Source organism: Brachyistius frenatus, unplaced genomic scaffold (genome assembly GCF_029030835.1).
Source record: "Brachyistius frenatus isolate BFR_SWC_R1_liver_20210118 unplaced genomic scaffold, ASM2903083v1 Contig_193, whole genome shotgun sequence".
Lineage (NCBI taxonomy): Eukaryota > Metazoa > Chordata > Actinopteri > Embiotocidae > Brachyistius > Brachyistius frenatus.
The window spans coordinates 301,632-328,464 of NW_027210792.1; the positions used below are offsets into that span (position 1 = coordinate 301,632).

At 41.7% G+C, this 26,833-nt stretch overlaps 1 protein-coding gene across 8 annotated transcripts in view; it reads left to right on the top strand.

Annotated features, from left to right (window-relative positions):
• The first annotated feature begins 5,994 nt into the window (after positions 1–5,994).
• esrrb (estrogen-related receptor beta) overlaps positions 5,995–26,833 on the top strand; it is a 47,410-nt gene continuing 26,571 nt past the window's right edge. For 2 of the 8 annotated variants that reach the window (XM_069718589.1, XM_069718590.1), the window contains exons 1-3: positions 11,428–11,738; positions 15,555–15,623; positions 25,324–25,733. In XM_069718589.1, the coding sequence (XP_069574690.1) occupies positions 11,689–11,738; positions 15,555–15,623; positions 25,324–25,733 (529 nt within the window). In that variant the 5' untranslated portion in view covers positions 11,428–11,688. Of the gene's footprint in view, positions 7,998–9,964; positions 10,014–11,427; positions 11,739–15,554; positions 15,624–25,323; positions 25,734–26,833 lie in introns of those variants that run through there. The other 6 variants (XM_069718596.1, XM_069718591.1, XM_069718597.1 and 3 more) reach the window with 6 other exon arrangements.

The following is a 26,833-nucleotide window of genomic DNA, read 5'->3' on the forward strand; positions in this document are numbered from 1 at the left end:
CTGACTCCATGTGGATGTGAGTGAATTTATGAGGAATATTAGATCCTTATATAATAATAGCTGCCATCATTTATTAGTTGTTAGATCCTATATGAAACAAAACTGATTTATTAGGAAATTTGATCATCGTCAATGATATTATTGGGTATAATTGCCACTAGTTTTAATTGGAAAAAAAAATATGCTAGTTTTACATCAAAGTCTATTGAGTTGTATTTCCTCGACACCACACTGCTGTACAGCGCTGTATTTGCTGTATTAGACATTTGAAAAATGAAACATGATGTATTTATAGTAAGTAAAGCATACTCTTTATTGTGCGATTTGCTCCCCGGAGAACGTTTATATAGCCACACAGATATGCAGAGCACGGAACAAGACATTAAGCCAGTGTACTGTATGAATATGCCTGCAAGGCTTGACATGAATGCAATTTCATGTAATTTGAATGCCTTTCATGAGGCAAGGACTCTTTTGAACTGTCTTAAAAAGCTCATCCACCATAGTAGCTGCCAGTGGCCCTGGGTACAGAGGAGTCATGTCGACAGGCCCAATTAATGATGGGGCGTCTGAGAGTGAATGAATGAGGAGCTTTGAGAGGATTCCTCCACCTTAAATCCCCCTGTGCTGCTGCTCCCAGACTGCCTGTGAAGAACAATCAAACGGCAGCAACCCCCTCCTATTTATCACTTTAAGACATTAGCCAGACATGGGCCTGAATATTAACAAGCTCCTTTTCCAGGAGAGTTCCACACCAAAGGCTGCGTGTGGCAACATACATTTTTAATCACAGGGGAAAACGAGGCCTCTCAATCGCTCTCATCTATTACTATGTGCTTAACTCTCCGTGCTTTTTCTCCAGGCCTCTCAAAACTGGAAACCAGCTATGATCGTTGTTGCTCTTTCTTTGTGGGTTTTGGTCAAATTTTTCATATCGCTTAACAACATGGTACAAGAACTGCAACGATCATGATTTTATACTCCGTTTCATTCCTGCATTTTGTGAATGAATCTTAGCGACTCTTTATCCCCTATAAATTATTTGAAAAGCAGAATCTAACTCTCTCAGTGACTACCTTGGCTATGCTGACAGAGTTCATTTCCTTGGGTTGACTGTGTGTCTCCATGCCCAGGACAACTGGGCTGCAGAGGCAGTGGAGCGTGAGCCAGGCTTCCACAGCTTAATTGGAGTCATGTTCTCCAGAGCCTGGAGCTGCTCCTCTCCCTGCACTGGCCTCTCCGGTACTGGGCCCGTGGTGGGAGCAGGAAGGGTCGGGCGTCGGTAGCAGGCATGCAGGGAGATGATCTGTTCACCCCATCCTCTCCCTCTAGGTCCTCCTGCTGTGACACATGGCACCCTGGTGACAAGGTCACTCTACTGTTGTGGCACCACAGGGGCAGTTGGCCTTATTATCAGGAGAAAAGACAATCTTAAGAAGAATCAAAAGGAGAATCTGCTCTCCAATCACATATTATTCACACAAGGCGACAAGGTTTTCTGTATCCAGGAGCTTTCCTTCTAAGTTTGTCAAGGGTAAAATTTTTGTTAATAAGCTTTTTAAGACATCTTGATATAAATATCATCATGGATCTTTTTTTTTTTTAAATTATTATTATTTATATATTTGCATACATATAACAGCATGCAATCCAGTACAACAGCCCACAGTGCCCTGTGTAAGACTCCGCTCAAGCATGACTGAAACTTTTATTTTGAAATGCCTCCGTATCTTCTCATGCATTATGCATTTTGTAAGGTGGTCTCAATATTTGGCAGCAATCTACAGAAATATGGAATAAAATGAGGACATTTTGTTACATCCTCCAAATGTCTAACAAATCACAGGATCTCAAAATGTAAACCTTATTTCTACAATGCATTTTAACATTTTAAATCTCCTTCGTGGCCATTATGCAACATAATACAACAACCTCATTTTGATTATGTATATATTATGTTGTTTTATGAGCATAGCATCTCGAATATCTTCAATTTTAAGGTACTAGTGATGCCGGACGCAGCATATACTAGATGACAGTTCTTGATAAGTGACGTAATTTGTCTGAGTCGTTAAGAACTTATGATGAAAATATTTATTCTATGGTCTATTTTTCTTTTGTTTAGGTAACCAATTATCAATCACTGTTTAGTCAGGAAATTACAGAAATCAGTTAAATGAGGTACACCATGCATGGGCTGGCACCGCACTGCCAGCATATATCAATCTCAATCTCTCTCAGTGGAAGTAAGTGAAAACTCAGGAAGGTCATTTTGTACCAATGAAAGTTTTCCTTTGGAAATTTTATCTTCCATTAAGAATCAAATCAAGCACTGGACCAGTGCTTTCCAGAATATTCACCCACTCACACACACACACACACACACACACACACACACACACACACACACACACACACACACACACACACACACACACACACACACACACACACACACACACACACACACACTTCTGATTTATATGTTCTTGATGTGGAAGGAGCAGTGGTGTGCTGTTGAGTGAGAGGAGGTGGTTTATCCGCTCCACGGTGGATATAATATGTTTGTGTGTGTGCGTGCATGCATGTGCATTTTCCAGCGCGTTACGGTATCGCAGAGGGGGGTGAAGCAGAGTGTGCAGCTTCACTGCCGTGGGTCAGCCCTCACACGCATCAGCAGGTGACCAGTGTCAGACAGGAAAGGTCACAGGTCGACAGTCTGCGTTCTCGCCCAGTTCACAGAGCTTAAAAAAATCCTGCAGACAACCAGGTAAAATCTGACTCTGTAAAACAGATTATCCTCCACTCACGCTGTCATGCTACCACTTCTAAGCTTTGGGTTGTGATGAGATATTTACTGGCTGGAGCAGCTAAATGTGCAAGCTCTTATAGCTGGGTGCCTCTTCGGCAGATGTGTTTTTTTTTTTTTTTCGTGTCCTGCTCTCCTCTCTCCCTGTTTACTCTCTTCGCTGTCCTCTTTTCTCTTGAATTTACACTGAAGCCTTTCTTCCTAGCTCGTCTGTCTGTGTGGACCCTGATGACAGTGAAGTCTGGAGGCACTGTTTTTGAACATCTTTCAGCCTGTCTCTGTGGGAGTCCTCTGATTTGAAGGAACTATACCTTATTTGTCTAATGCGTGGTGCACATTTGACATTCACCTGTGTGTGTGTGTGTGTGTGTGTGTGTGTGTGTGTGTGTGTGTGTGTGTGTGTGTGTGTGTGTGTGTGTGTGTGTGTGTGTGTGTGTGTGTGTGTGTGTGTGTGTGTGTGTGTGTGTGTGTGTGTGTGTTTGTCTGGACCTTATTCTTGTGTTCACAGACCCATTACTTAAATAGATAAAATGCATTGTTACTTTTTCATCTCTTCACTGCCTAAGGGTTGTTTTTCCTTGATTGCATTACAGTCACAGTAAGCTTTCCCTCATTAGTGGTAGGCATATTCTAATCTCTTATTATTTTTGCATACACATGCAAATGTTTTTTTTGTTTGTTTGGTGTGATCCCAAGTAACCACATTTTAATTTCTTGGGTAAAATGTCAATTGTTTTTGTTTTTATTTTTTAGGCAGGATAACATCTGCTGGATGAAGATTAGCTGTGCAGTTTTACGTGGGAAACCTTTGTACCAGCACCACCATTGTGGGAAAAGGGCATTGATAGGAAGGCAGATAGAGCTGATCAATATGAAGTGCAGTTTTCTCCGCAGGCCCTCTTTCATATCTCTCTCTTGTTTGTGTTTTGAAGGGGTCGGGGATAGGGTCTGGTAAAGTGGTGGCGTGGGCGGGCTTCTGCCCCTTTATCAATCAGGATTTTAATTACACACGTCTAGGGCGACAGCTAGATTAGAAACCAATCGACGCTATCGGCCACAAAATCTAATTACTGTTTATTGACAGATAAGGGCAGGCCCCCTTCACTTTTCCAAATAAGATAAACCTCCCCCCTCGTACACAATGAAGAGCAGCTCATACTGTCCATGAAAGACTCTATGATAAGTAAACCCCCACTAGAACATTCCTCTTAGACATTACCTGCATGGACCTCTCTGTTATAGATGACACAGGATCACTGCTCAGAAGCCAAATTACACCTCTCCCTTTAAAATGTATAATCTTTGTAATCGTAGAAGCTGTTTGCTAATACAGTACGGTTCTCATGTGGTGAGGATTTTTTTTGTTCTGCTATCACATTCAGGGAAATTTTAGAGCTCATCTCCGTAACCCTTAACCTCATGTTTCATAAACTCTCGTTACTCCCTGTTTTTGTAAGTTACTCATAAATCGATGGGGTCTTAATGATGAGTAATGGACGACCTTTAACCTCGCAGAGTGCACACAGGTGAACCATCCCGTCTCCTGTAGACATACATCTCCCCAGAGGACAGTCCATCCTCGCCTCCCTCAGTGTCCTCCTCTCTCAGAGCTAGAAACTGCCTCTCCACAACCTCACCCCATATCAGCCGCTTTACAGCCTCCGTCACCGCGCGGTGCACTTTGCCTTTAAAGCCGAGAATCTGCCTCAGGTAAATATGGAGTAAATGATTGGATTATTGTTCTTTCATTCGGCTGTGTAGTAATGGCTGGATTATAAACATTGCAGAGTATAGATTTCCTGTCAGATCCTATGAATCAGACATCCTTATCTCATTTCCAGACTGCCGCTCCACCCAGCGCTACCATCTCCCTGCCTGGGAGTCTGTCAGAGCGTCGGGAAGCCACATACATGCAAGCACACGCACACGCACACTCGCATACAGACATAAACATGAACAGACAGACAAGCAGACAAGCGCACACAGTCACTCACACACGCACATATGTGGGTTAGACAGAGAGACTGTTGTCACCCTGCACAGCACAGGCACTCCGAAGTCCATTCGAAGATTTCAAAAACCACTTAGGTCCGCTGTCCATATTTGTTAAGCAAGTAAATCTAAAGGCTACAGCACTGAATTCAAAGAGAGAGGAGAGACAGCAATGTAGAGAGCATGGGAGCGAGGGGGGAAAGGGAGAAAGATGTCTCCGAAATGAAATTTAGGTGAGGGTGGGATGGAGGGAGGCTCTGGACCTCTGATTTGGTTTGAATCGTGCAAAGAAAAATGTTTGGGTTCGAATTATGCAGCATTTCTGACCAGGACTGGAGATTGATGCCTGATTCCTCTGATGCTCGGACATCATATCAGGAGCTGCATCTGATACGTTTCATGTTTTTCTCTCTCGGCCTGCCTCTCTGCCTTTTTACTGAATGTCTTTTCACTGGATTACCAACACTGTAATTGAGTTAAGGAGCTGGCGGACCAGCAACCGCTGCACAAACATGCTTTTGTTAGAATCCATCAAAACTGCCCGGCACCACCGCAGTCAACAAAACAGCACATGCAAAACTGGTCTTACAAAAATGGTACATGTAGATCCCCATATGTACAACTAAATGGTGACATGGAGTCTAAAGATAAACAAAAAGCACAACTGTGGAACAGTGAGCTTTCATTCTTTTAGATTTCCAAGAGCTTAAACTTGAGATGTGCTGTGGATCCTTCCAGCGCTCCACAGCCCAGCAGAACTGTTTCGACAAAGGCTGCAACTAACAGTGATTCTCATTATTGATTAATCTGCCAATTATTTTCACGATTTGTTCGATATTTAAACGGTCAGAAAACAGTTTTGTTTACTTAATCAACAAAAGAAGAAAAACAGAAATCTAATTTACAATGACACAAAATGAGAAGGAAAGCAAATTTGAGACACATTTGTGAAGCTGCAACAACAACAATAACAATTGAAATCAAAATCGTTTTCACTGCCTAATCAAATATTTCAGTAATTGTTTCAACTCTTGAACGACATGAAGCACAATTGTAAGCATGAAAACAGAAATTAGGATCTTTCAATTCCATAAAGTCCCTCTTATTGTCCAGTCCCAATTTATTATCAATAACAGTTGATGGAAATACATCAGCGACGTGGCTCACTCATGGCTCCTACTTTCGAGAGATTAGTGTTTATGTTAGCCAATAATGATTTACATGTGAATTGTGAAATTGTGTGATATTCTCCTTTACTTACAAAGTGTGGATAATCTTTCTGTGGTTTGTTGAGTGGTGTTCACCTCTAGTTAATACACAGGGAACTGAACAGGGCCGCTGTTGTCATTCCTTAGTGGTGAAGCGCTGTGCTATTACATTTATAGATTTTTCTCTTTGATGGGATAATTTGGTCTTTATATCTCTCACAAATGAAGTGATCCTCAGTGCTTCTTGCACAGCTCAATGTGCAGGTGCCATTTTCAAATACAGTTAATTGCATTCGAAAAGAATCAATGATACTTTCACGGTGACAATATCATTCTTTTAATGTCACTTAATTTCCTCAGTGAAATGATTACATCAATAGCCTGGAACCCATTTCTATCTTTCAGCATGAATTAATCTATTAAGGACAATAATTACACGTTTGTAATGGATAGGTTTTTGTGCTGCGGAGTAAATGCTGTCGAGTCTCCATTGTGCGCCTGGTTGTTGGCACTGTCCTGACTGTCATTCATTCAGTTTATGAATTACACCATCAACCTAGGAAAAATAAATAAATAACGGTAGCTCTGATGCAGCTCCTTGGTGGCCTTGTTGTGAGATAGCCCTCCCTCTAGTGGAGATGATAGAGTTGGTTGCTGCTGTCAGCTGGCTACGGTCTGATCCACAGCTGAGGCAGTCAGTCAATGATGGTGAATGTACAATGTGTGTGTGTGTGTGTGTGTGTGTGTGTGTGTGTGTGTGTGTGTGTGTGTGTGTGTGTGTGTGTGTGTGTGTGTGTGTGTGTGTGTGTGTGTGTGTGTTGGGGGGGCTTTCCTGAACAGAGCAGAACAAAAATTATAGGAACAAATTGAAATCATGTTAGTACATGCAGGTGAAAGTTCATGTGTATTGCGAAAGAAAATGTGCCATTTTTGGTTGTTTTTTTATGTTTCCTGGATATGTGCTGTTTTAGCATAACACTGACAGTGAATACCAACATAAGGCCAGAGACCCAATAGCGGTCCTGCAGTGTGAAGTGCTTCACCACCAAGTCAAATTTCAATATTATCACACAAGCATTAGTTTAATTTCACAAGGTGGCCTCAGCAGGATCTCACCGACCGAAAACTGCATACCAAACTGCATTAAAAATATTTACATACATGAAATGTACAAGTGCGAAAAAAAAAAAAAAATAAATCAAGTGGACTTTGTGAAATTTGTGCACGCCTGGGTTACATGATACAGCAACTGTGATCTGTTCAGCAGACGCCATGCTGCTATTATCCTGTTATTTATTCATCACAAGTGGAAACCAAACCGGCTGCCATGATGTTCAACCTTTTCACGTCTGCTGTCACCTGCCGTTTTCTCAGGTGAAAATGTAGCCTGGCCACCACACCCCGGGGCTGATGAGCACAGGCAACATAAACCAAATGAAAGCCTCGCACACAACTTAATAGACGTGAAACAGTTGTACAGGAGCCACTCACTAAAGCCACCTTCCCAAAATGATCCTCAGTGACTTCTTTACCTTGTGGGGTCCCTTTAATAATTGAAGGAGCAGTAAAATAAACACTATCAATAAAATACACTCAAAATGCAGTAGCTATTTTAAAATCCATAAATCCATAAAATAAAAAGTTGGTCTTCAAGTCATGAGACAGACGGTAACATTTCTAATTTGTGGTTTAATTTATTTTTCCTCGTTGCATACTGTTGTATTTGTGTGTGTGTGGAATTGCTCCCCCTGAGTCACAGTTGACCCTGCGCACCGGGTCCTGCTGCCTGCCGGTGGAGGTGTTTGGTTTAGCCACAGGGCGCGCGCCGGAGGAGGAGTTGATAGTGTGTCTGCGGTGTGTGACAGTGAAACGGCGCGCTCAGACACACAGAGCTCCACCAGCAGCAGCACCACCACCACAACCTGGAGACGCCACTTCCACAGTGCGCTGTGCTCAGCCGGGGATGAGACATGACTTGTCCGAGTAAGGTACACTGCACATTCACCCACCGTTGTTTATCCTCCAGTTACACATTTGACACGTGGTTTTCCCAGTTCTTTAACCTCGTTTTTGTCCATTTGAAGAGTTTAAACATTTGTATGCTGTTTTGAATTTAACTTCCGATCACCTGCGTCTGGAGCTGCTGTAAATTACACCGGTGTGCACGCGGTTTAGCTCTAATTGAAGCATGTGCGGTGCACGCGGACGTGCAACTCTGTACCTTTTCCTCTGGGAACGGTGACAGTTATATTATTGATTTGACCATTTCTGTATGCATGAAAAGGTTAAATATAGTGACATTATTAGGCCTAGCTGTCTGTTTATTGCCGTAGAAATTCAGTGGTTAAAAAAAAAAAAAAAAAAAAAATGGACAACTGACAGTCGATTTAATTACAAAATCTTTACAAACGTGTGCTTTTAAGGAAGCTTTTGTTTGAGACTATTATGGTCTTTCTTCCAGACCAAACTTCAGCAGACTTAATGACATTTTGTATAAAATGAACGTGACAATAAGGCTCGAGAGTTAAATTAAAAATAAATAAATAAATAAATAAATATATACATATATACATATATATAATAAAACTGAGGCTTCAGGTTGCTCAGCTGCCTTAGTATTGGTTAAACTCTGGAGTAATAACAGGTGTAACACAGCCTGTCAATATTTGTGTAAACTGCTGTGAAAACAGGAAACACCAACACAAGTAATTTTAATTGTTTCAAAAGACTTTAAATCTAAACAGTCCCCAAGTCTCTCTGGATGACCACTGCTGAAAGCTACTTTACCAAAGTCACCTAAAATGAATCTATTTTCTTCTTTTTGATAAGTTCATTCCTGTTAAATGTCTTCCAGTTGCACCACAGTACGTGTAAACAAACACACAGACACACGTGAAGTGTACAGATTGAATAAATGCAGACACGTGTGATACCATAAAAACTGAAATCTCAATCAGTAAAACAATAGAAAAAAACATTTTCTGCTGCTGCTGCTTGTCAGACTGCTCTGACTTCGCCATGACACGCGTGATTGAGTGTTTTCCTCGTACAGGTCTATTATTTATTTGTATTAAACCCATTCCTGACAAATCAGCTGTCACACATCATGATTTTTTTTTTCATAACAGAGCTGATAAGACACAGCGATAGCAGCAGCAGGGCTTTCATCGCTCACGCTGCCCGACAAAAGTCTGCAAGTCTTGGGAGGAAATAGGAAAATATGCAGATATATGATTTGTTAAAGGATGAGTTTTATCAACACTTAAAGCGCTACACAAGTTAGATAGCAGTCTGTCACGAGAGGACTCAGCTCAGTAGTAATCAGGTGTGCTAACTTCAGTACTACTACTAGTGTGTTGTGTTTGTTGCATTTTACACATAATAATGTGAAGTTTTTGGTTGTAAGTATTTGGAAATATTTGACGTCCTAAACTAGTTAGATTAGACTACTACAACTTAAATAAATGGCATTATTGTCTTATTTTTCTTTTCTTTAAAAAAAATATTTTGCTCATATTGAAGTGTGAGAACTGTGTTAGATGGTGATTTTATTCCTCTTTAATGAATTAAACTGATACGTGTTTGATTTGGCATCAATCTTAATTGGATTTTCATTTATTTAGTCATTTGTTTAGTCACAAAAAGAGACCAGATGCTGTGTGATCTGTGCCACTGTGGAGGCACTATTGCTGCACATCAATAGGCCTGTGATGATCAATAGGGATTGCGTGATGTTTTTGCATTGATTATAGAAACGTGAGCCGATGAATGGAACTGGATTCCTCTCCAGGGGTTACGCTGTTCCTGTTCAGCAGAGAAAACTGAAGAGCAGCAGTGCGACACAACGCATGAATCTGTTGGTCGATCACGACTTCTCCTCACTCGCTCTTGTTTTTTTCCTGAAGAGGCTGCAGACCGTTGTCTGGAAACTTGTGAGTTTTTGTGAGAAGTGGGCAAGCTGCTGTTTCTTCTTGCTTGACTCAGCCAAGTGTCAAGATGCCATGGTAAGCTCTGTTCTTATAATGTGGGGATACAGTAACATGGAGACCCTCACTGACTGTGAAATGGTATCTGCATTCTCTGCATTCTTACTGAGCTTGATCAACAGTGAAACACAGGCGCTTATAAAGCTGGGGTTAGAGAAGACAGAGCTGGATTTTCTGCTGCTTTAGAAGCTGATGGGCTTCCAGAATATGAGTTATGGCTCGAGATCATCTCTCACAGGTGGTGAAAGGTTCACAATGGTCCCTCACATGTAACACCCGCAAATGGAGCTAACGACACAGCTCAATAAATACATTTACTGTCCTCAGTGGTTTGAAAGCTATTGCTTTTTGAAAGTGAAGTGCTGCAGATGCACTCGAGTGCCTGCTGGAACTTCTATAGTGTGGCTTTGGCTGGTGTCAGATTTGACTTTATTATGGGTTATATAACAGCACAGGCAACATTTTGATCTTAAAAATGCACAGAATATATGACAGTAGGTTTTTTTTTATGGTCATGGTGAAGTTCTGAGATGTTTACTGCTTAGTAAAGTTCTGTGTTGATGTGTAAATACATTGCTTTGACTTCCCTGTGTTTGCTCTAGTTACGTGTTAATGTCAGCTTGCAGACGATATCAGAAGCATGCAGATATTGCAAGTTTTCTAAAATCACAAAATACCCATGCTAAAATGTTCAATTTGCTTTTATTATTAAATACAATCAGTTTATTTAGTTTTATAATAGTCGGCACAGAAATAAATGAATCTATTATTTCACAAATGCCAGGTGTCTGTATTGATACCTACAACCTCACACTTCTATTTATTACCTTCATTTCTGTGTGAATTTGACTTTTTATCATCCTGAGTTGTGCATCACTCTCTTTTTTTTTGTGTATTTGTATTTATCCGGGTTGGAAACTTTGTGTGTTGCCTGCTCCCAGCTGTATCTCTGTTGTTCATGCGATAGGTTGTTTTGTCTATGTGTGTGTGTGTGTGTGTGAGCCATGCGTGTTGTGCATAGCGGAGTGTGGAGCGAGCGTTTGGATCCCTCCTCCCCGGTGCTCCGCCGGCCCCTCTGTCGCTTTAAGTCCTGCCCCTCAGAGCCAGCCAACAGCAGCTGTTCCATATTCATCAAGCCCTTGAGTCTTAAAGAGCCCTATCCCGACCACGGAAAGAGTCATTCCTCTCGCTCGCACTCTCATGCTCTCTCCATCTTAGCGCTCGTCCCGCTGCTGCCTGGGCTTCTCTCTCTCTCTCTCTCTCTCTCTCTCTCTCTCTCTCTCTCTCTCTCTCTCTTTCACCCCCCTTTACCTCTCTGACTATCTGTCCCTCCCCCCTTCACTCACTCGCTCCCTCTCTCTCACTCTCTCTCTATACACACACACACACACATTCACTCAGACACACACTCTCTCTCTCTCTCTCTCTCTCTCTCTCTCTCTCTCTCTCTCTCTCTCTCCCACTCATATATACATAAACACACACGTACACCGACACACATGCTCACGCACACACGCGCCCACTCAATCCATCCGAGTCCAACATACCTGTGCAGGCTGGGGGGAGCAGTGCTGGAGGGGGTTTTCCGCGGCGTTGTCTCTGAGGGTGCTGTGCTATCATTTGGGGAAGAAGCGGGTCTCAATTGTTTTCTCTTTCCTCTTCCTCTCATTCCTGGAATGCTAAAACTGGACTGATGGACATTTCAGAACTTTGTCTTCCAGACCCTCTCAGCTATCATAACCAGTAGGTGCACCTCGTTTCTCTTTCCTTCTTTCACTTTTCTTTTTAACCCCTCTGTTATAATGCAGTTTATTTCTTTGCTTCTTTTTTTTTTTCCACTTCACTCTTTTTTTTAATTTTTTTTTTTTTTTATCTCATCTGCTCTTGTAACAGTGACTGCACTTGTTTTTTTGTTTCTTAAAGTCTAGGCACTGAACTTTTTCCTGTTACTACTGTTTTATTTTAAATTTTTTTCCTGGGTTCTCTCTTCATATACGATCTACACCAACTCGCACTCCTAAACATGCACTTTCTCTCGTTCCTTGTTTGGAGGGATTTTAAATAACGCTGGTCTCGACCGTATGGAGCAACAGGGCAGGTGCAGTACGTGTATGAGTGTAGCTTTATTGTGTGAGCACATCATATGTGCTAGTCTTTATAAATATCATTCAGAGCGTGGCTGATTGATTTAACTTGCCCCTCTAAAAAGTGTGTATATTTTCCCTAAAGAATTTGGGGTACCTGTCCAGTTGGGTTAGGAGCTTGTTTGCTGATGGCTTTGTTCGGCCGCCCAGGAAGAATGAGAATAATATTTTAAGGAGATGAGATTAACGTGAATCCGTGGAATCGGGGAGGATAAATTACACGCTGTAATATATATATTTGTTGCCAGGGAAAGAGGAATGAAAGGACCCTGTAACCTCAGTGAGCTGGTCGGTCTGTCCCAGTCAGCGGCACGCCAGGCAAACTGCTGCCTCAACATCTCCTGGCTGCTGGGACAGTCTGAGCTCACTGCTCCTACACCAGGAAACTTTGTAAATCCAGCAAGAACTCACATTTAAAACTAAATAAATCCTCTTTAGTTTTCAGGGAAATATTTATTTGTTGTTGTTGTTTTTGTTTTTTTAAACTTTTATATTGATGATATTATTGTATTTAACAACAACACATCACAGAAACTGTATGAAAAACAGAATAAAATTGTTGGGCTTTTGTAATTTTTTTTTTTTTTACATGTAGATTGGTATAGAAACTATCTTTAAGATAACACTGTTGATTAAATCCAATATATACAGAAGTGGTTATTTGTATAAGACTTATCAGATGTTTAAAGACTTGACAATTTTAATTTTCTTCACTGAAATATGCAGAAAATTGTTCCAAATAATGTACTGCATTCTTATCACGTGTGCCAAATTGTGTTGTCTTGTACCTGATCTTTTCAAATTCTTGATATTATTTGGTTTTACCATAATTAAGCTCCCTAAATGTTTTTGTTAATTCGATTTCTATAGCAACACAGGCATCAAAATTCTGAACAGAAAACAACTCAGGTTAAAGTTAGAGCTGAATTCTGTTAGTGTATTTTGCTTTACTTTTCATGTTTGAGCACAGATATTTTTTTTATACTTTAAGTTTTAATCACTGCAAATTCAAAAAACATATTCATATCTTAGACATATATGCAGTTATGTCTGTTGTTTCCCCTAAAGATGGATTATATATATTTTTTCTATTCTCTCTAATACACCTTAACACAAAATGAGACAGGCAGCAGCAGCAAAGTGGATATTTCTCTGACGCATCAGGTTTATAAGTTCAAGTGTTTTTTTTTTGTTGTTGTTGATGTGCTCTCTTGCAATCCCTAATTTGAAAAGCAGAACTACTGATATTTATTTATATTTTCAAGCAGATCTTTACACCACACCAGCATATATGTCTATAATATCGAAGGTTTATTTTTTTTTCATATTTGGAATTATTTGCCCTGCAAAAGCAGTTTTCTGAAAATATTGAATGATATTTACTGCACAAGGGGAAACATTAAACATGCCATTTTTTGATATTTCCAATTATGATACAGTTTATCTGTTTAAAAATATTGTGGATTTAATCAATTTGAATCTGTCTCCTTTCAGGTAATCTGTCAAAATTCAGAAACAGGTTTTTAATATTATTTTTACACTTGAGGATATTTATAATCGAACGTTCACAAGCCCATCTATCAGATTTGAAAGAAGGACAGACATTTTTACAGGCAAAATGTTTTCATTAACATGTTGTGTTTTATAAAATTTATGTTTGTTGGTTTGCTAGTTTTAGTTACATATCTGCAAACTGCATTATTTTTTACAGATTTAGTGATGTGCACTGATTTTGAATTTGTATGTAATGACAGGAAATACTGCTTAATATTTAATGACTCTCTTTATAAAATGAAGTTACATTTTTGCAGCACATGTTCAAAATATTTCGATGATGTGAATTTGATTATACTTTAAAATAACGGTAAGGAGAGAATTTACCCTTTGAACGCTGATTTGTAAACAGGTGTTTTATGTTTAAATAACGTCAGTTATTTACCATACATGTGTTTAGAAATTGTCCTTACGTATATATTTCTTTTTAACTCTTAAACCAAAAATCTGCCTCACTTCTCATATTGAAATGATTAGCGTGATCCTGATTACATGTCTGTCGAGTAACAGTTTATTTGTGGGATCTCTGCAGCACTTACTTGAGTGTGCTAATTTTGAAGCAGTACTTTCTCTCTTCTGCTAATTGTACTGTGGTATTTGCTGCCCCTGACTGAGGGCTGCATGTGGCCGAGATGCTTGGGTGAGAGGATTAGTGGGACGTATGTGCTCCATGTAATTAACACAACGGTGTGGTAGAATCACTATAGTATACACTCACATTGACCCGAGGGCATCGCCACTGTCTGAGAATTAGATGGCAACAGAGGGTTTTTTTTTTTCTTCAATATAGAGACACACTCCTCTTGTTTTTTTTTTACAGACTTGGCAATAGAAATGCGAGCAGGAGTTTAGTTTAATGACGCAGCTCCACTGAAAGTGTTTTTTTTTTTCTTCAAAACTTCTCACAATGCCATCGCTATGATGCCTTTTACAGTCGCGTTATGTACTTTTGCTTGACTTACTTAAGTCTAACGCACCTCTTTGTTCATGCATTGAGGACTCATTTACTGTTTGAGTGTGACAAGCTTATGGTTGAGCTTGTACTGCAGTGACTGTTCACACCAGTCAGAAATCAGGTACGGCTGAGGACTGCCAGAGAGAGTTCCTCAGTGCTCGCTAGAAAACACACCAGATTTGAGCGGCAGTAAATTGAGATGTGACTTCTTTGTGCTTCTAAATGTTCCATCAACACCCATGATTTCCTTTACCTTGGCAGAGCCACTGCAATAAACTAACTAGGCTATCCAATTTCCCTTCATGAAATAAGAGCTTTTTAATGTATTTTTAGAGAAGCACAAAGAAGTTAGCACACAGTGATGAATTAGATTTAAATTTATTTGACTTCATTCCCAGCTCGCTGCATTAGAGCCTGCAAACACCCATCCCAAGCAGTCCGTCCACTTGATTCTTATTAGGTTTCAGAAAACAAGGCGAGGGAATTGCATTAGTGTATCTTAAGTTAAAAGCTCTTTGCTCTTTGACCAAGTGTTTCATTGTTATTGGGTTAATCAGATTTTTGCTGTCTTCATGGAGATGCTATCACAGGCTAGAGGCAGTGGTGGGTAACCAAAGCAGCCGTGCACAGACACTATCCAGATGGGATCAGCTTACGGTAATTTGGTTTCAGAATACATTACCAGAAGAGGCTCCTGGCCGAGAATGGCCACCCCGCTATGAGCCAGGAGCTGGTGGCCTCTGTAGCTGCAGCGTGCTGCCCAGCCAACCCACCTGTCCCGCTCTAACCCTCCTCATCTCCCAAAGCTTTTAGGGGGTGTTGGGATGTGTGCCTTTTGAAGAAAACCTAATGTGCTTAAAATCAGTTTGTTGCTCAATTCTAAATACTTCTTCCTTGTACCAACAGGGCTTTGTTGTCCAATTCATTAGAGAGATTCCTGAGTCCCCTGGCCACGCTGGAGCCCTCTCATTTCTGGTATCTAGTATCATTACTTTAACTGTAAATATGTCGCTCAGCTCTGGCTGAGCAGGGGGGGAGCATGTTGTCCCTCTCCAGGCCAAATGTTGATGCAGAGTATATTGGCAGTAGCTGGATGTTCACTTTTCTGCAGCTCCAGAGGTATTCAGGTTCATAGTTGTTAGTGCTTGAGCTGCCTTTTAAGGTGCTGCCACACCTTCCTCTGGAGCTATATTCTGCAGATCAATCAAATTATTGTAGAAAAGAATCAGAGAAGCATGCATCATCCAGGATGATTCTGTGTTAAAACTGAGCCTCTTCTGTTTCATATTTCTTCATCTGGACACAAGTGTGTTATATTTAAAAATCTGTGTACATCTTCTCATATTGCTTGCTACCCTTTTCCTTTTCATAGAAACCAATATCACCTTAAATCAGAACAAATTTGATGATAAAATGTATTTATTTTGGAAGATCTTAGTGTCGTAAAAACATGCCATCTCTTCAGAGCCCGTGTGAAGGTTTGGCCTTTAGACTTCTTGGTGATTACCTAACACGCCTTTTTGGTGATTTCACAACATCCACCTGCACAAATCGCAACCGTCACTGCATGCGTCCCTTTTGATTTCTCGTCCATGGTAACCTTGGACACCTCCACCGCAGTGTGAGAATCTGTTTAAAAATAACCAGGTCCATTAGTCTAGAAGGATAATGCTAGCCTATGTGGGCTCTCATGCCCTTGTGGCAGCAGAGTGCTATCACTGACACGGTGCGTCAGCACTTCTTCCTGTTGCTCCAACGTTGAAGGGCTCCTCTTCATTTACACACACATGCATGCAGGAACGTATCCACACACACACACACACACACACACACACACACACACACACACACACACACACACACACACACACACACACACACACACACACACACAGTAGAACACAGAAGTTGAGAAGAATACCTGCGTCAAGAAAAGAGCTGTTAACAGTGGTAGTGAAGTATTACGGAAAACACTAAAAGTAAAGATTGTTGTGTTTGTCAAGTTTGATATTTTTTACGCAGATGCGTCCCTTCGTATTTATTTGACAACTTCCCTAAAACGCAAAAATAATTCTGCGCCCCTTTAAAGCTAATTCCAGATCCAGTAATTCACACTTGGTTAGAAAATGTGATGTAAGGTGTGTAACTATATGGGTGTTTATCAGTGAGAGGTATTGGTATTGAGCGGTCAGTTGTTTGAAGGTTATGTTTCAGAGCAGTAATTGAAATGCAAAATAACATTAGGATCGATGGTTAGCTTTGTTTATTTATGAAATCAATATTGAAACCGTCCGTCACAGTAGCAGCTCTGATTCCCACTGACAGCTTCACCAAGTCTTCTTTGTGTGGCCCGAGTGAAGCTCGCAACCGTTACAGCTTTTAGAACAAGCACTTTTTTTTCTTTTTTTCTTTTTTGTCGTCACTCTTTGGAAAGCTGTGTTCAAGTGTTTCAGGCTAATATGTCAAAAAGGAAAACTGTAACGTAAGCTGTGGGGATATGGCATCGTCAACTGTTGAAAATGTTCAATTAAAAAGGCCAATGCAATGCACTTATTAGTGTTATTTTGAGAGAGGGAGTACTGCTGTCACTTATCCCAGATTTAACCAGGGAAAGTAAGTTTGACCAATAACCATTAACATGGCAGTGTGCAACGAGCCATTCAGCCCAGTTTCTCTGTGCTTATATATTTCAATCCAATATGAATTTTTCGTGTTACAGTAACAGCAAAAAACTTTTGCTACGTGATTTTAAAAGACTCAAACAGTACGATATGTTGGAAAATATAAGCTGTGAAATCCTGTTTTCAAAAATAACACCAGGGTAGTCTTAAAAATATTTAACAAATAATAACTGAATGAATATTTGGCAGTTTGAAAAAGTTGATTTAGTCTTGCAAGTATTTTAATTTCCTATTTATTTACTAGATAACAATGCTTTTCAGTTTAAGCATTGATAAATGTACTTCTTACTTTTTATACTTGTTTATACTCATTTTCCTTTTACAGGGGTGAGTCATCATTTTAATGAATTGTTTTATTCAGTTTAAATCAGAATCAGTGTTTTTCCTTCGCCTGCTTGCAGAGCCTCAAATCGCTTTCCAAACTTTTCACTGACTCAAATATAAAAGCGAAAATTAAACTGCGATGCTATTCATTAGAGCCGAACTTCTCCAGTCTGATAACCGGCTGATTTTTTTTTTTTGTGTGTGTGTGTAAAACAGTGTGTGTGTGTGTGTTTGTTCTCAGTTTGTGTTTACTTGTCGTCAGATTATACGACCGTGTGCTCGTGTGTGTACAGTATTTGGCTGTTGGTCACAAAACATGCCCACATTAAAGTGCCTCCTTATGAGACCACCCCACAGCACTAAGTGCAATCCAACGGTCACATTGAGTATCTGGTTGTTGAACTTGCCACTTTGAGCGTTCTTCCTCCCAGTACGTCGCGCCGAGCGCTGCGTTGCACGTTCAGATTGCCCCCTGAAGGAGATGCATTAATTCAGGAAATATCCCCAAACTTTAATTATTCCTAAATGGTGCGGTGGTGGACACTTGCGTATAAATCAGTTAGGCCCACCCGCCTTTTTATTACCAGCACTATTTATGGAGACTGTGTGGCAGCTGGTAGAGATGAACTTGTAAAAAGCTGGAGGCTATTGCTATGACTGTGTTGACTGCTGTGGCGTGTGACAGTCATAACAATAGTGGTTTGGAGGAACATCAGTTCATTTTGGAGTTGTTTGAAATGTGTGCATCAAACAGCATTTTAATGGTAAAAATCAAGTAACATTTTTAACTCAATGAAAATCCTACACATAATTACCTTACCTTACCTATATGCCATGATTACTCACCGACTTTGAGCCTGTGCAAACATTGACTCATCTGATTGTGTTGAAGTCATCCTGGACACCTGACAAAACTCCTAATTTTGGCCTGTTAATTTTGCCCCTTATATTTGTGTTTGTGTATGCATGTGCTTGCATGTGTATTTGTCTGTTTATATCTGGCTCTTCCTCTGATGAAGAGGGTAATTTATGGTGAAGGCAGGATTGGCTCTTTGTTTTAAGCAGGTAGAGTTTCCCCCTAAACAAGGACGGCCTATCAGAGGAAGATTAATGAAGTAATTTCATGCATGGCTCTATTTCTCCGTCCCCCTGTACGCACAGTGACTGTGTCTAAACCTGTGATTTACATTGGACTGTGTTAAATAGCCTTAGCCCTTTATAATAATATTTCTTTCTGTTTGTGACACACACACACACACACACACACACACACACACACACACACACACACACACACACACACACACACACACACACACACTAAAAAACATGCAAAACAATCAGGAATATCCTTCACCTTCCTCTTAAATCTTTTTTCTCTCTGAGTTTTTTCCAAATATATCTGTTGACTGTAAACAGACATGCATGATTTGTGCTCAAATTTAAATTGTTTTCCCATTATTCCTATTTTATAAGCCCGTTTAATACGAGAGATGATGTCTGCTGGCTTTTCACAGAATCCAAGGCAGTTAAACAAACCCATAACCTTAAAAGACATATTTTTATTCATATAAAATTACAATATTAGTCTGGACAGGTCAGTTATTTGAACTAAAATGTTGAAAGGATTTTACTGATTCACACTGTTGATGACTGGCCAAAACAAATCCCAAGGTAACTCATGAAGTACCGTCAAATACATGCATACGTTGATTTCATCATGATAAACAACATATTGCAAACAATCATTTATGATTCATCGTGTAACCTGAACAACTGAAGAGGAAACACAAGATCATTTCCCCAAAAAGTAAAAAACAAACAATTAATTTTTTTATTTAGTGGAGTTCTGCAGCCAAACAAAATAAAGCTGTGTAAAAAAAAACAGGTCTTTTTAATTACATGTTTCTTCTTTGTTCAAATTTGAAACAGTCATAGTATGATGAAAGATGAACGATGAAAGGCAGAGCACTTTAGTCTGAAAGTCGCTGTAGTAAAAGGAGAATCCACCTGTGTGTCAGTATTGCAGGAGAATGTATTGTGATATTGGCGGCGGTGTATCAGTAACGTATCACACAACACCAGCTTGTGTCTAATGTCATTACCCGCACCAGTTTTCTTGTGACAAGCTTTGGAGGAAACTCTCTTTAAGGGTCATTTTTGCCAGCGGACTATAATTACTTTCTGTACTTATCAAGAACCATTGTAAATTTATGTTGTTAAATTATACCATGACTGTGCCACATAATGGATGTAATGAAAACTAATCTTTTCTAATGAAAAGGCAGAATTAGAAATTTGATCCCAAATGTATGGCGCAGCAGGCTGGAATTATCCCAGAACTTCTTTTTTACATTCAGTATGATGAGCTGTCCGACTCTGCAGAGAGCTTCTCCACTGGGTGTGCATGGAAGATTGTTAACTCCTTGCTCTCCACATTTGGAAGTTTAGACATCGGACAGCTCTCTCACATTCCCCCACTGGCAGTAGCTCTATCATTAGCCAGTTGCTTCCCCTCAACATCCTGAACTCAGCCGCTTATAAGAACTAGATCTGCCCAGTGCGGCCCAGACAGTTTACGTCAGACAAACAGCAGCGCCTGTATCACAAGAGGCCCTCTCTTTCCTGCCAGCAGCATCTCTCGAACAGGAAGGAGTGGGAGGGGGGATCAATAGATGTGATCTGTTTCTTGGCCAGCTCTATCTTGTGGTACCGCTGGAGCGTGGGGCTCATGTTGTCGTAGTGGAGTGAGCTCATGGCTTTATAAAGACTACAGTAACATCGCTGTGAAACAGCTAAATATAATCCTCTGCTCGAGACTGAAAAAACTTAATTGGCCAGGCCGCAGAGCAGCATGGTCCCCCCAAGTGGTAACCCTGCACGCGCCCCGAGCCTACCGACTATTGATCCGGGGCCCTCACTCCCCATTGGAACGATAAACACCGCTCTCTCTGTCTCTTTGCTTTCTTGCCCTCGTGTATCTCTTTGCTTACGCTCGCTTTCTCCCTCTCCCTGTTTTTCGGTCTCTTCGACTCCCCTTTTGTTTGCCTCCATATATCTGCACATCATAAATCTCTGTCAGCTTCTCCTGAGTGTCTGGCATATCTGTTAATAAAGAGGCCCCTCCCCTCTCGTCAGGTCCACCCCCTCCTCTCAGTCCTCTCTCTGCCAGAGCAGGACTAATGAATGAGAAGCTCCAAAATTAGGGGCCTCTCCTTCATAGATTAGAATGGGTCCCCATGGAGGGCCGGGCTTGCCTCCAACCAAACCACAACCCCCAGCCCCATATTTCATATATCTTTCATATTCTGTCTGCAGGACAAACACACACTCAGACATATGAGCTCATAGGTTCATGCAACAGACACACACACTCGTGCACATTGCCCCGAGATTCTTTTGGGCCTTTATTCCCCTGATGGTCATTAACCTGGAGCCAGTTAGACAGAGCGCCATACTCCATATTTCAGCTGAGTGTGTTTTGGAATCTCCATCCCCTTCCTTTCTCCCGGGGGCCATGAAAACCCCTCCCAGAGCCCCAGCCCGTTTTCATTTACATTTTCCCCTGTGAGAACTCGTGCTGAGCTCCCTTGGTGGCGCACCAGCTTCAATATGTATTTCTGTGACTTGTTAGATTTTGACCAGAGTCTCCGCTCTCCCAAAAATGAGTCTCTGGCTGTGTGTCGGAGCGGTAAAAGGTGGCAGTGGCCCCTGGAGGAGAGGTCAGCGTGGCAGCTGCCAGTGGGTCCAGGCTGTGGTGGGGAGGCTGAGCCGGGCTGAGACGAGGTCTGTCAGGAGCTAATTGAGTTCGTCCTACCAGCGCTGACTCTGGGGCCAGTGGCTTATCAGGCCACATCGCCCGGGGCCCTCGAGACAGATCTGCCCCTACTGGGGCATCTGATATCACCATCACCCTGCCTTCAGATGTCAACCCCCACCACAAACCCTTTCCCCTTCACTTACTGAGTCTGATCAGGTAGCAGGGATGTGACACTCTGTGGATGAGGTGAGCAAATGTTATAAAATTGTGTTTTTGGCATCTGGTAGCCTTGAGAGTGAAAAGGACATCAGGAATTCACTCACTGTTAGAGCTGAGGCTGTAGCACAGGTTTGTTCCGTATGCTTGTGATTTATACTGGAGACGGGGGGAGCGCTGTAGTCACACAGAGAACAGTGGACGACGTCGGTGTCCTCTTGAAGTGCAGGTAGCTCTCAGCGGGAGGACTTACAAATTGGCTCAATTAGATCCTGCGTTCTTATAACGGTGTCGTCCAATGTTCAGAATTTTGCTCGCAGGCAAGGGAAGTGTTGAGACGTGAAGAACGAGAGCGCCGCGGTTCTCCTCTCGGAAGTGGAGGAACAGTGTGCGAGACGAGCTGCCAGATCATTAGGCCAGCTAATCCTGGTCACAGCAGCACCGGTGGAATGATATTAGGGATCTGAAATGCTGTTAGGAGGGCCAGGTGGAATCAGATTAAAACCGAACTGCGCAGTGTGCGTTTGTGGGCCCATAACCTACTACTCAGCATGAATTTTGATCGGTACAAAGGGAACAAAAGGAGGAGGAACAGAGAGAGAAAAAGAGAGCGGGGGAGATACTGTGTCTTAGACCAGCGCTGCTCCTTTGGGCAGCGAGGCAGCAGAATTTGAAAAGCTCTTACCTTGAGGAAGGAAGGAAGACAGAACTATAGATTTTACAGCATCAAGTCTCTGATAGTTCAGAAGACCCTTTCCTGTCTGCTCTGTCTGTGTAGCACACAAGATAATTAGCACCTGCCCCACATATTGAATTATTTATTAGGACTATTGCTGCTGTCAAACTATTTAATGTTCATAATTCATTTTACCATACAATTGTATTTATAGATTTAAATTGGACCTGTCCCACCAGAGATTACGAATATTTATAGAAATATTTTAGACCTTTTGATTAATACGCCAGGTTAAAGTGGTTAGTAGTCCCTCAGTATCATTAATCAATATATGCAGGCTTGTTAAAAACATAAGCATAGCAGCGGTATAATGTGTCATAGCAGAATGAGTTAAGGGGATTCTAGCCCGCACATTTATTATAAATGACCACATTGAGCTGGAGGGGAAACAGTTAAGACACTTATGCAATTATGCTAAGTGTCACCCTGAAGGTGGCCTTTGAACCGGGGTTAAGCTTACTCTGAATTTGTGAAATAAAAGCTAAATGGAGCCATCTTGGGCTCCTACGTTTTAATATATAGCCTTTAATAAGCCAAGTGCAGGTGCCCTATCGCACAGGTGCACATATCCATCTGAAACAGAGAACATAAAGCAGATGAACACAGAGCCGTGCATTAATTTATGGAGATGCAATCTGCATTCATTACCAAGAGCGGCAAGTTCTATTTTCGAAATGAAAAAGGATTTACTTTTTCAGTTTGTGCGGGGACATTAAAGTGTAGACATTGATACTTTTTAAAACAGGAAATCTCAACAACCACACGCAACGCGCTCACTGGTAACACAACTATTGTTTGCATTGTTGAAATTTCTAATAAAAGTAATAAAAAAACTGAAAATTGGACAGCATTTTCTCGAGCAGAGTTTTTATATCGTGAAGGCTGTAGATTACAAGAAGAATTCCAGGAGTGCTCAGGCAAAGGGTTTATTCCACAAGGTCAACGGTTTTAACAGGGGGCATTTTTTATTATTTATTTTAGCAGTTAACCTTTTTGTGAATTTCCAGAAGTGGTAGGCACCTGGAGCTCCGATGAATATACATGACAGCAGGGAGGGAAACCCGGGAATGAGATTTAATTTGACACGCTGACCCTCATCTCCACGGGCCCAGGAAGCCAGGGTGAGAAAATAAGGTTGACCCACTGACCCCTGAGCCTGAACCCCTCCGTCACCCATCCTCACAATTAAATCAACCTCAGAGAGCAAGAAGCAGTCCGGCCAACCAATAGGGCACACTGCAGTGGAGGCCTCTCGTTTCCTGTTTCCTCTGAAGTGCTCTGACACCGACAGCAATCTTCCAATCAGAGCCCAGTGGGAAACATCCCCCTCTCCCTGTGCTGATGGTAAACTGACATGTCAAATATGTAAACATTACCATTAGTTGGCAATATGCTAATGGCACTTAATGTGCTAAAGCACAACTTGGGCTGTCTGGCTGCCACTCACTAGGAACCCCTGTATCTGAATTTGCATAAACCATGCAAGGCTCAATTTTGTTAATGCAGGCAAGTGCAGTTGACCTTTCACCTCTTCCATGGTACCTAATGCAAAGGGGTGTGTGTGTGTATGTTAGTGTATGACCTCGGCTTGACCCAAAGAGGTTGCTATGTCTACATGGCATCCCCAATACACCGAGTTATTCTTCTCCAGTTCACCTCTCCAATTCACTCCATCTGTTCACGGAAAAATGAGTTGAGCATCCAGGCTAAGTTTTTTTCTCCCCCCCCCCCCCATTGTTCTCTTCTCTCAATTTCAAGTTAAAGGTTATAGAGCAGGACTGAAATAGATTTATATGGGCAGGGAAGGCTTCAGAGTGCATTTTGTGGCCACAGCCAAAAGGCTGCACTTTAGTCTGCACGCGTTACAGCATCGGATTGCATGTACTCCAAAATACAGTTATTAGTCAGACAGTGAAAAAGTCAATATCTTGCCATCATGTTTCCTTTTGGTTGACTGCTGACTCAAGGAGACAAGCCAAGGTCCACCGTGCTCTCTAAACTATGGAGATGCCCCCGTCTTGATGTGCTCTGTGTGTGTGTGTGTGTGTGTGTGTGTGTGTGTGTGTGTGTGTGTGTGTGTGTGTGTGTGTGTGTGTGTGTGTGTGTGTGTGTGTGTGTGTGTGTGTGTGTGTGTGTGTGTGTGTGTGTGGGCGCACTTGCGTGTTAAGTTATTTGACTGCTCTCTCTCCCTCTTTCTATCCCTTTGTCTCTCATTCTCTTTCCCTGTCTTTCTGTCTTTGTGCTTGTATTGTGTGAGGTTGTGCGCCATTCTGTATGGATGTGTGTGTGTGTGTTGTAGATGTGTGTATTTGTACCCTGAAGCACTTTTGCAGCTGCCGTAGTGTGTGGCTAATGAAGCACTTGTATCCTCCCCTCTGGTTTACTGGTTAATAGCGAATGGAAGGACACAGTGGTATAGAGAAGTGCAAAGACTGGAAAAAATAAATAAAAGACATGACTAGTGTAGATAAAAAGCACATTTAAATGAAACTATACAACCACATTAAACCTATCAGAGGTTCCACCTCACATCTTTCTTTTTTTTTTACCTCCTTTCTAATATTTAAAAATGACGTGTTTATATTCAGAAACGCACATTTTTAATTGTAATGCATGTGAAAGATGTCAGATGTTCTCTGCATTTGTATATAAGCAGCATGTCGAAGCTTGTCGTTCATCGATTAATTCACTCCAGATTGATTAACTCTTGAAAATTTAACATAATGTCTTTACGAGCATTTACATTGTAATTGTCCTGAATTGACACAACACTTCATTTTGTACTTAATGTCAATCAAATATTGTGCTGTTCAGGCACTTCCGTCACTCCACTGGTTGATGAGATTCATTACTACCCTCTGAAGACCTCTGCTAATCATCTTCGTCTTCTCCTCCTCCCCTTCCCATCCCCCCTCCACCCTCCCCCACCCCTCCGCCTCACCCCACACTTCCCCCCAGGCTGCTGAATAGAATGGCCGCTGATGACCGGCATCTACCCTCCAGCTGTGGGTCCTACATCAAGACGGAGCCGTCCAGTCCCTCCTCGGTCATCGACACGGTCAGCCACCACAGCCCCAGCGGCAACTCAGACGCCAGCGGTGGCTATGTCAGCACCATGAACAGCCACTCCAACGGCCTGGACTCTCCTCCCATGTTCACCCCCAGCGGGCTTGGGGCTGCCGCCTGCCGCAAGCGCTATGACGACTGCTCCAGCACCATCATGGAGGATTCGTCCATAAAGTGCGAATACATGTTGAACTCCCTCCCCAAGAGGCTGTGCCTGGTCTGTGGAGATATAGCCTCGGGGTATCACTATGGGGTAGCCTCTTGTGAGGCCTGCAAAGCCTTTTTTAAAAGGACAATACAAGGTATTTTTTCTCCTCTCATCCCCCCCTCCCCAGCTAACACTCAGTGCAAGTTATTTCATCCCATGTTGCCGCATCACCAGACACAAAGACACCCTTCATACAAGACACCTTTGACCTCACAACAACACTTAAACATACTCAGTCCAAGCAGTTCACTATGTAAAAAAAAATCATTGGAGTGTGGAAGATGTTTTCTCTACCTCCTGAGACCAGCAGCCTCCATAAAAAAAAAAAATCTTTGTTTTTAATTTACTGAAAATAAATAACTACTATTTGATCAAATAAAAGCAAGCAAACCTATTTAATAATAATCAAACAAATGTAATAAAATATATATATATATATATTTATATATATATGTATAGTTTATATTGACTCAAGTAAAACAGAAACCAGAAGAATTTTTGACAATGGACAGACACCTAGTGAGATGATGATGACATCATCTGTCACGGGTGGTGGAGTACGGTGGACATGACATCATCACTCAGAGGTCAGATTTGGTGGAGTGTAGGGGATGTTTGCCCAGATGCCTTGGGGGGCTCAAAGAACATGCTTTATTATTCTTGTCCTGTTGTGTGTGTGTGTGTGTGTGTGTGTGTGTGTGTGTGTGTGTGTGTGTGTGTGTGTGTGTGTGTGTGTGTGTGTGTGTGTGTACGTGCATGTGCACGTGCACGCTCGGGGACTAGGGTGCGATTGGCGATCTGCAAGGCACGATGTATCACAGCTTCTCATTAGGGAGGCAATGAAAGGCCCCCGACTGTGAAACCATGCGCTCTGCTCCAGATTAATCAGGAGGACGAAGATATTGTTGAGCCTGGAAAAAAATCTGCACAACAGGCACAGCTGCCCGGGACTAAGCTCTACCGGCTTAGTAGTGGAATACATGCAGTGGAAAAACTAGATAAAATAGGGTAACTGAGCCAAAGGGTTTGGGTATGGTTAAAGGAGATGATTGAGAATGGAAGAAAATAGGAATTTGCTCTTTGAGCGACATCTTTTATCCATTGCTTTCAGTAAGTTTTCATCATCAAATGATTGCCGGCGGTATATGTAGAGCTGGCTGTCTGTCTTGATGCTAGGTGTTGATTTTGGACCTT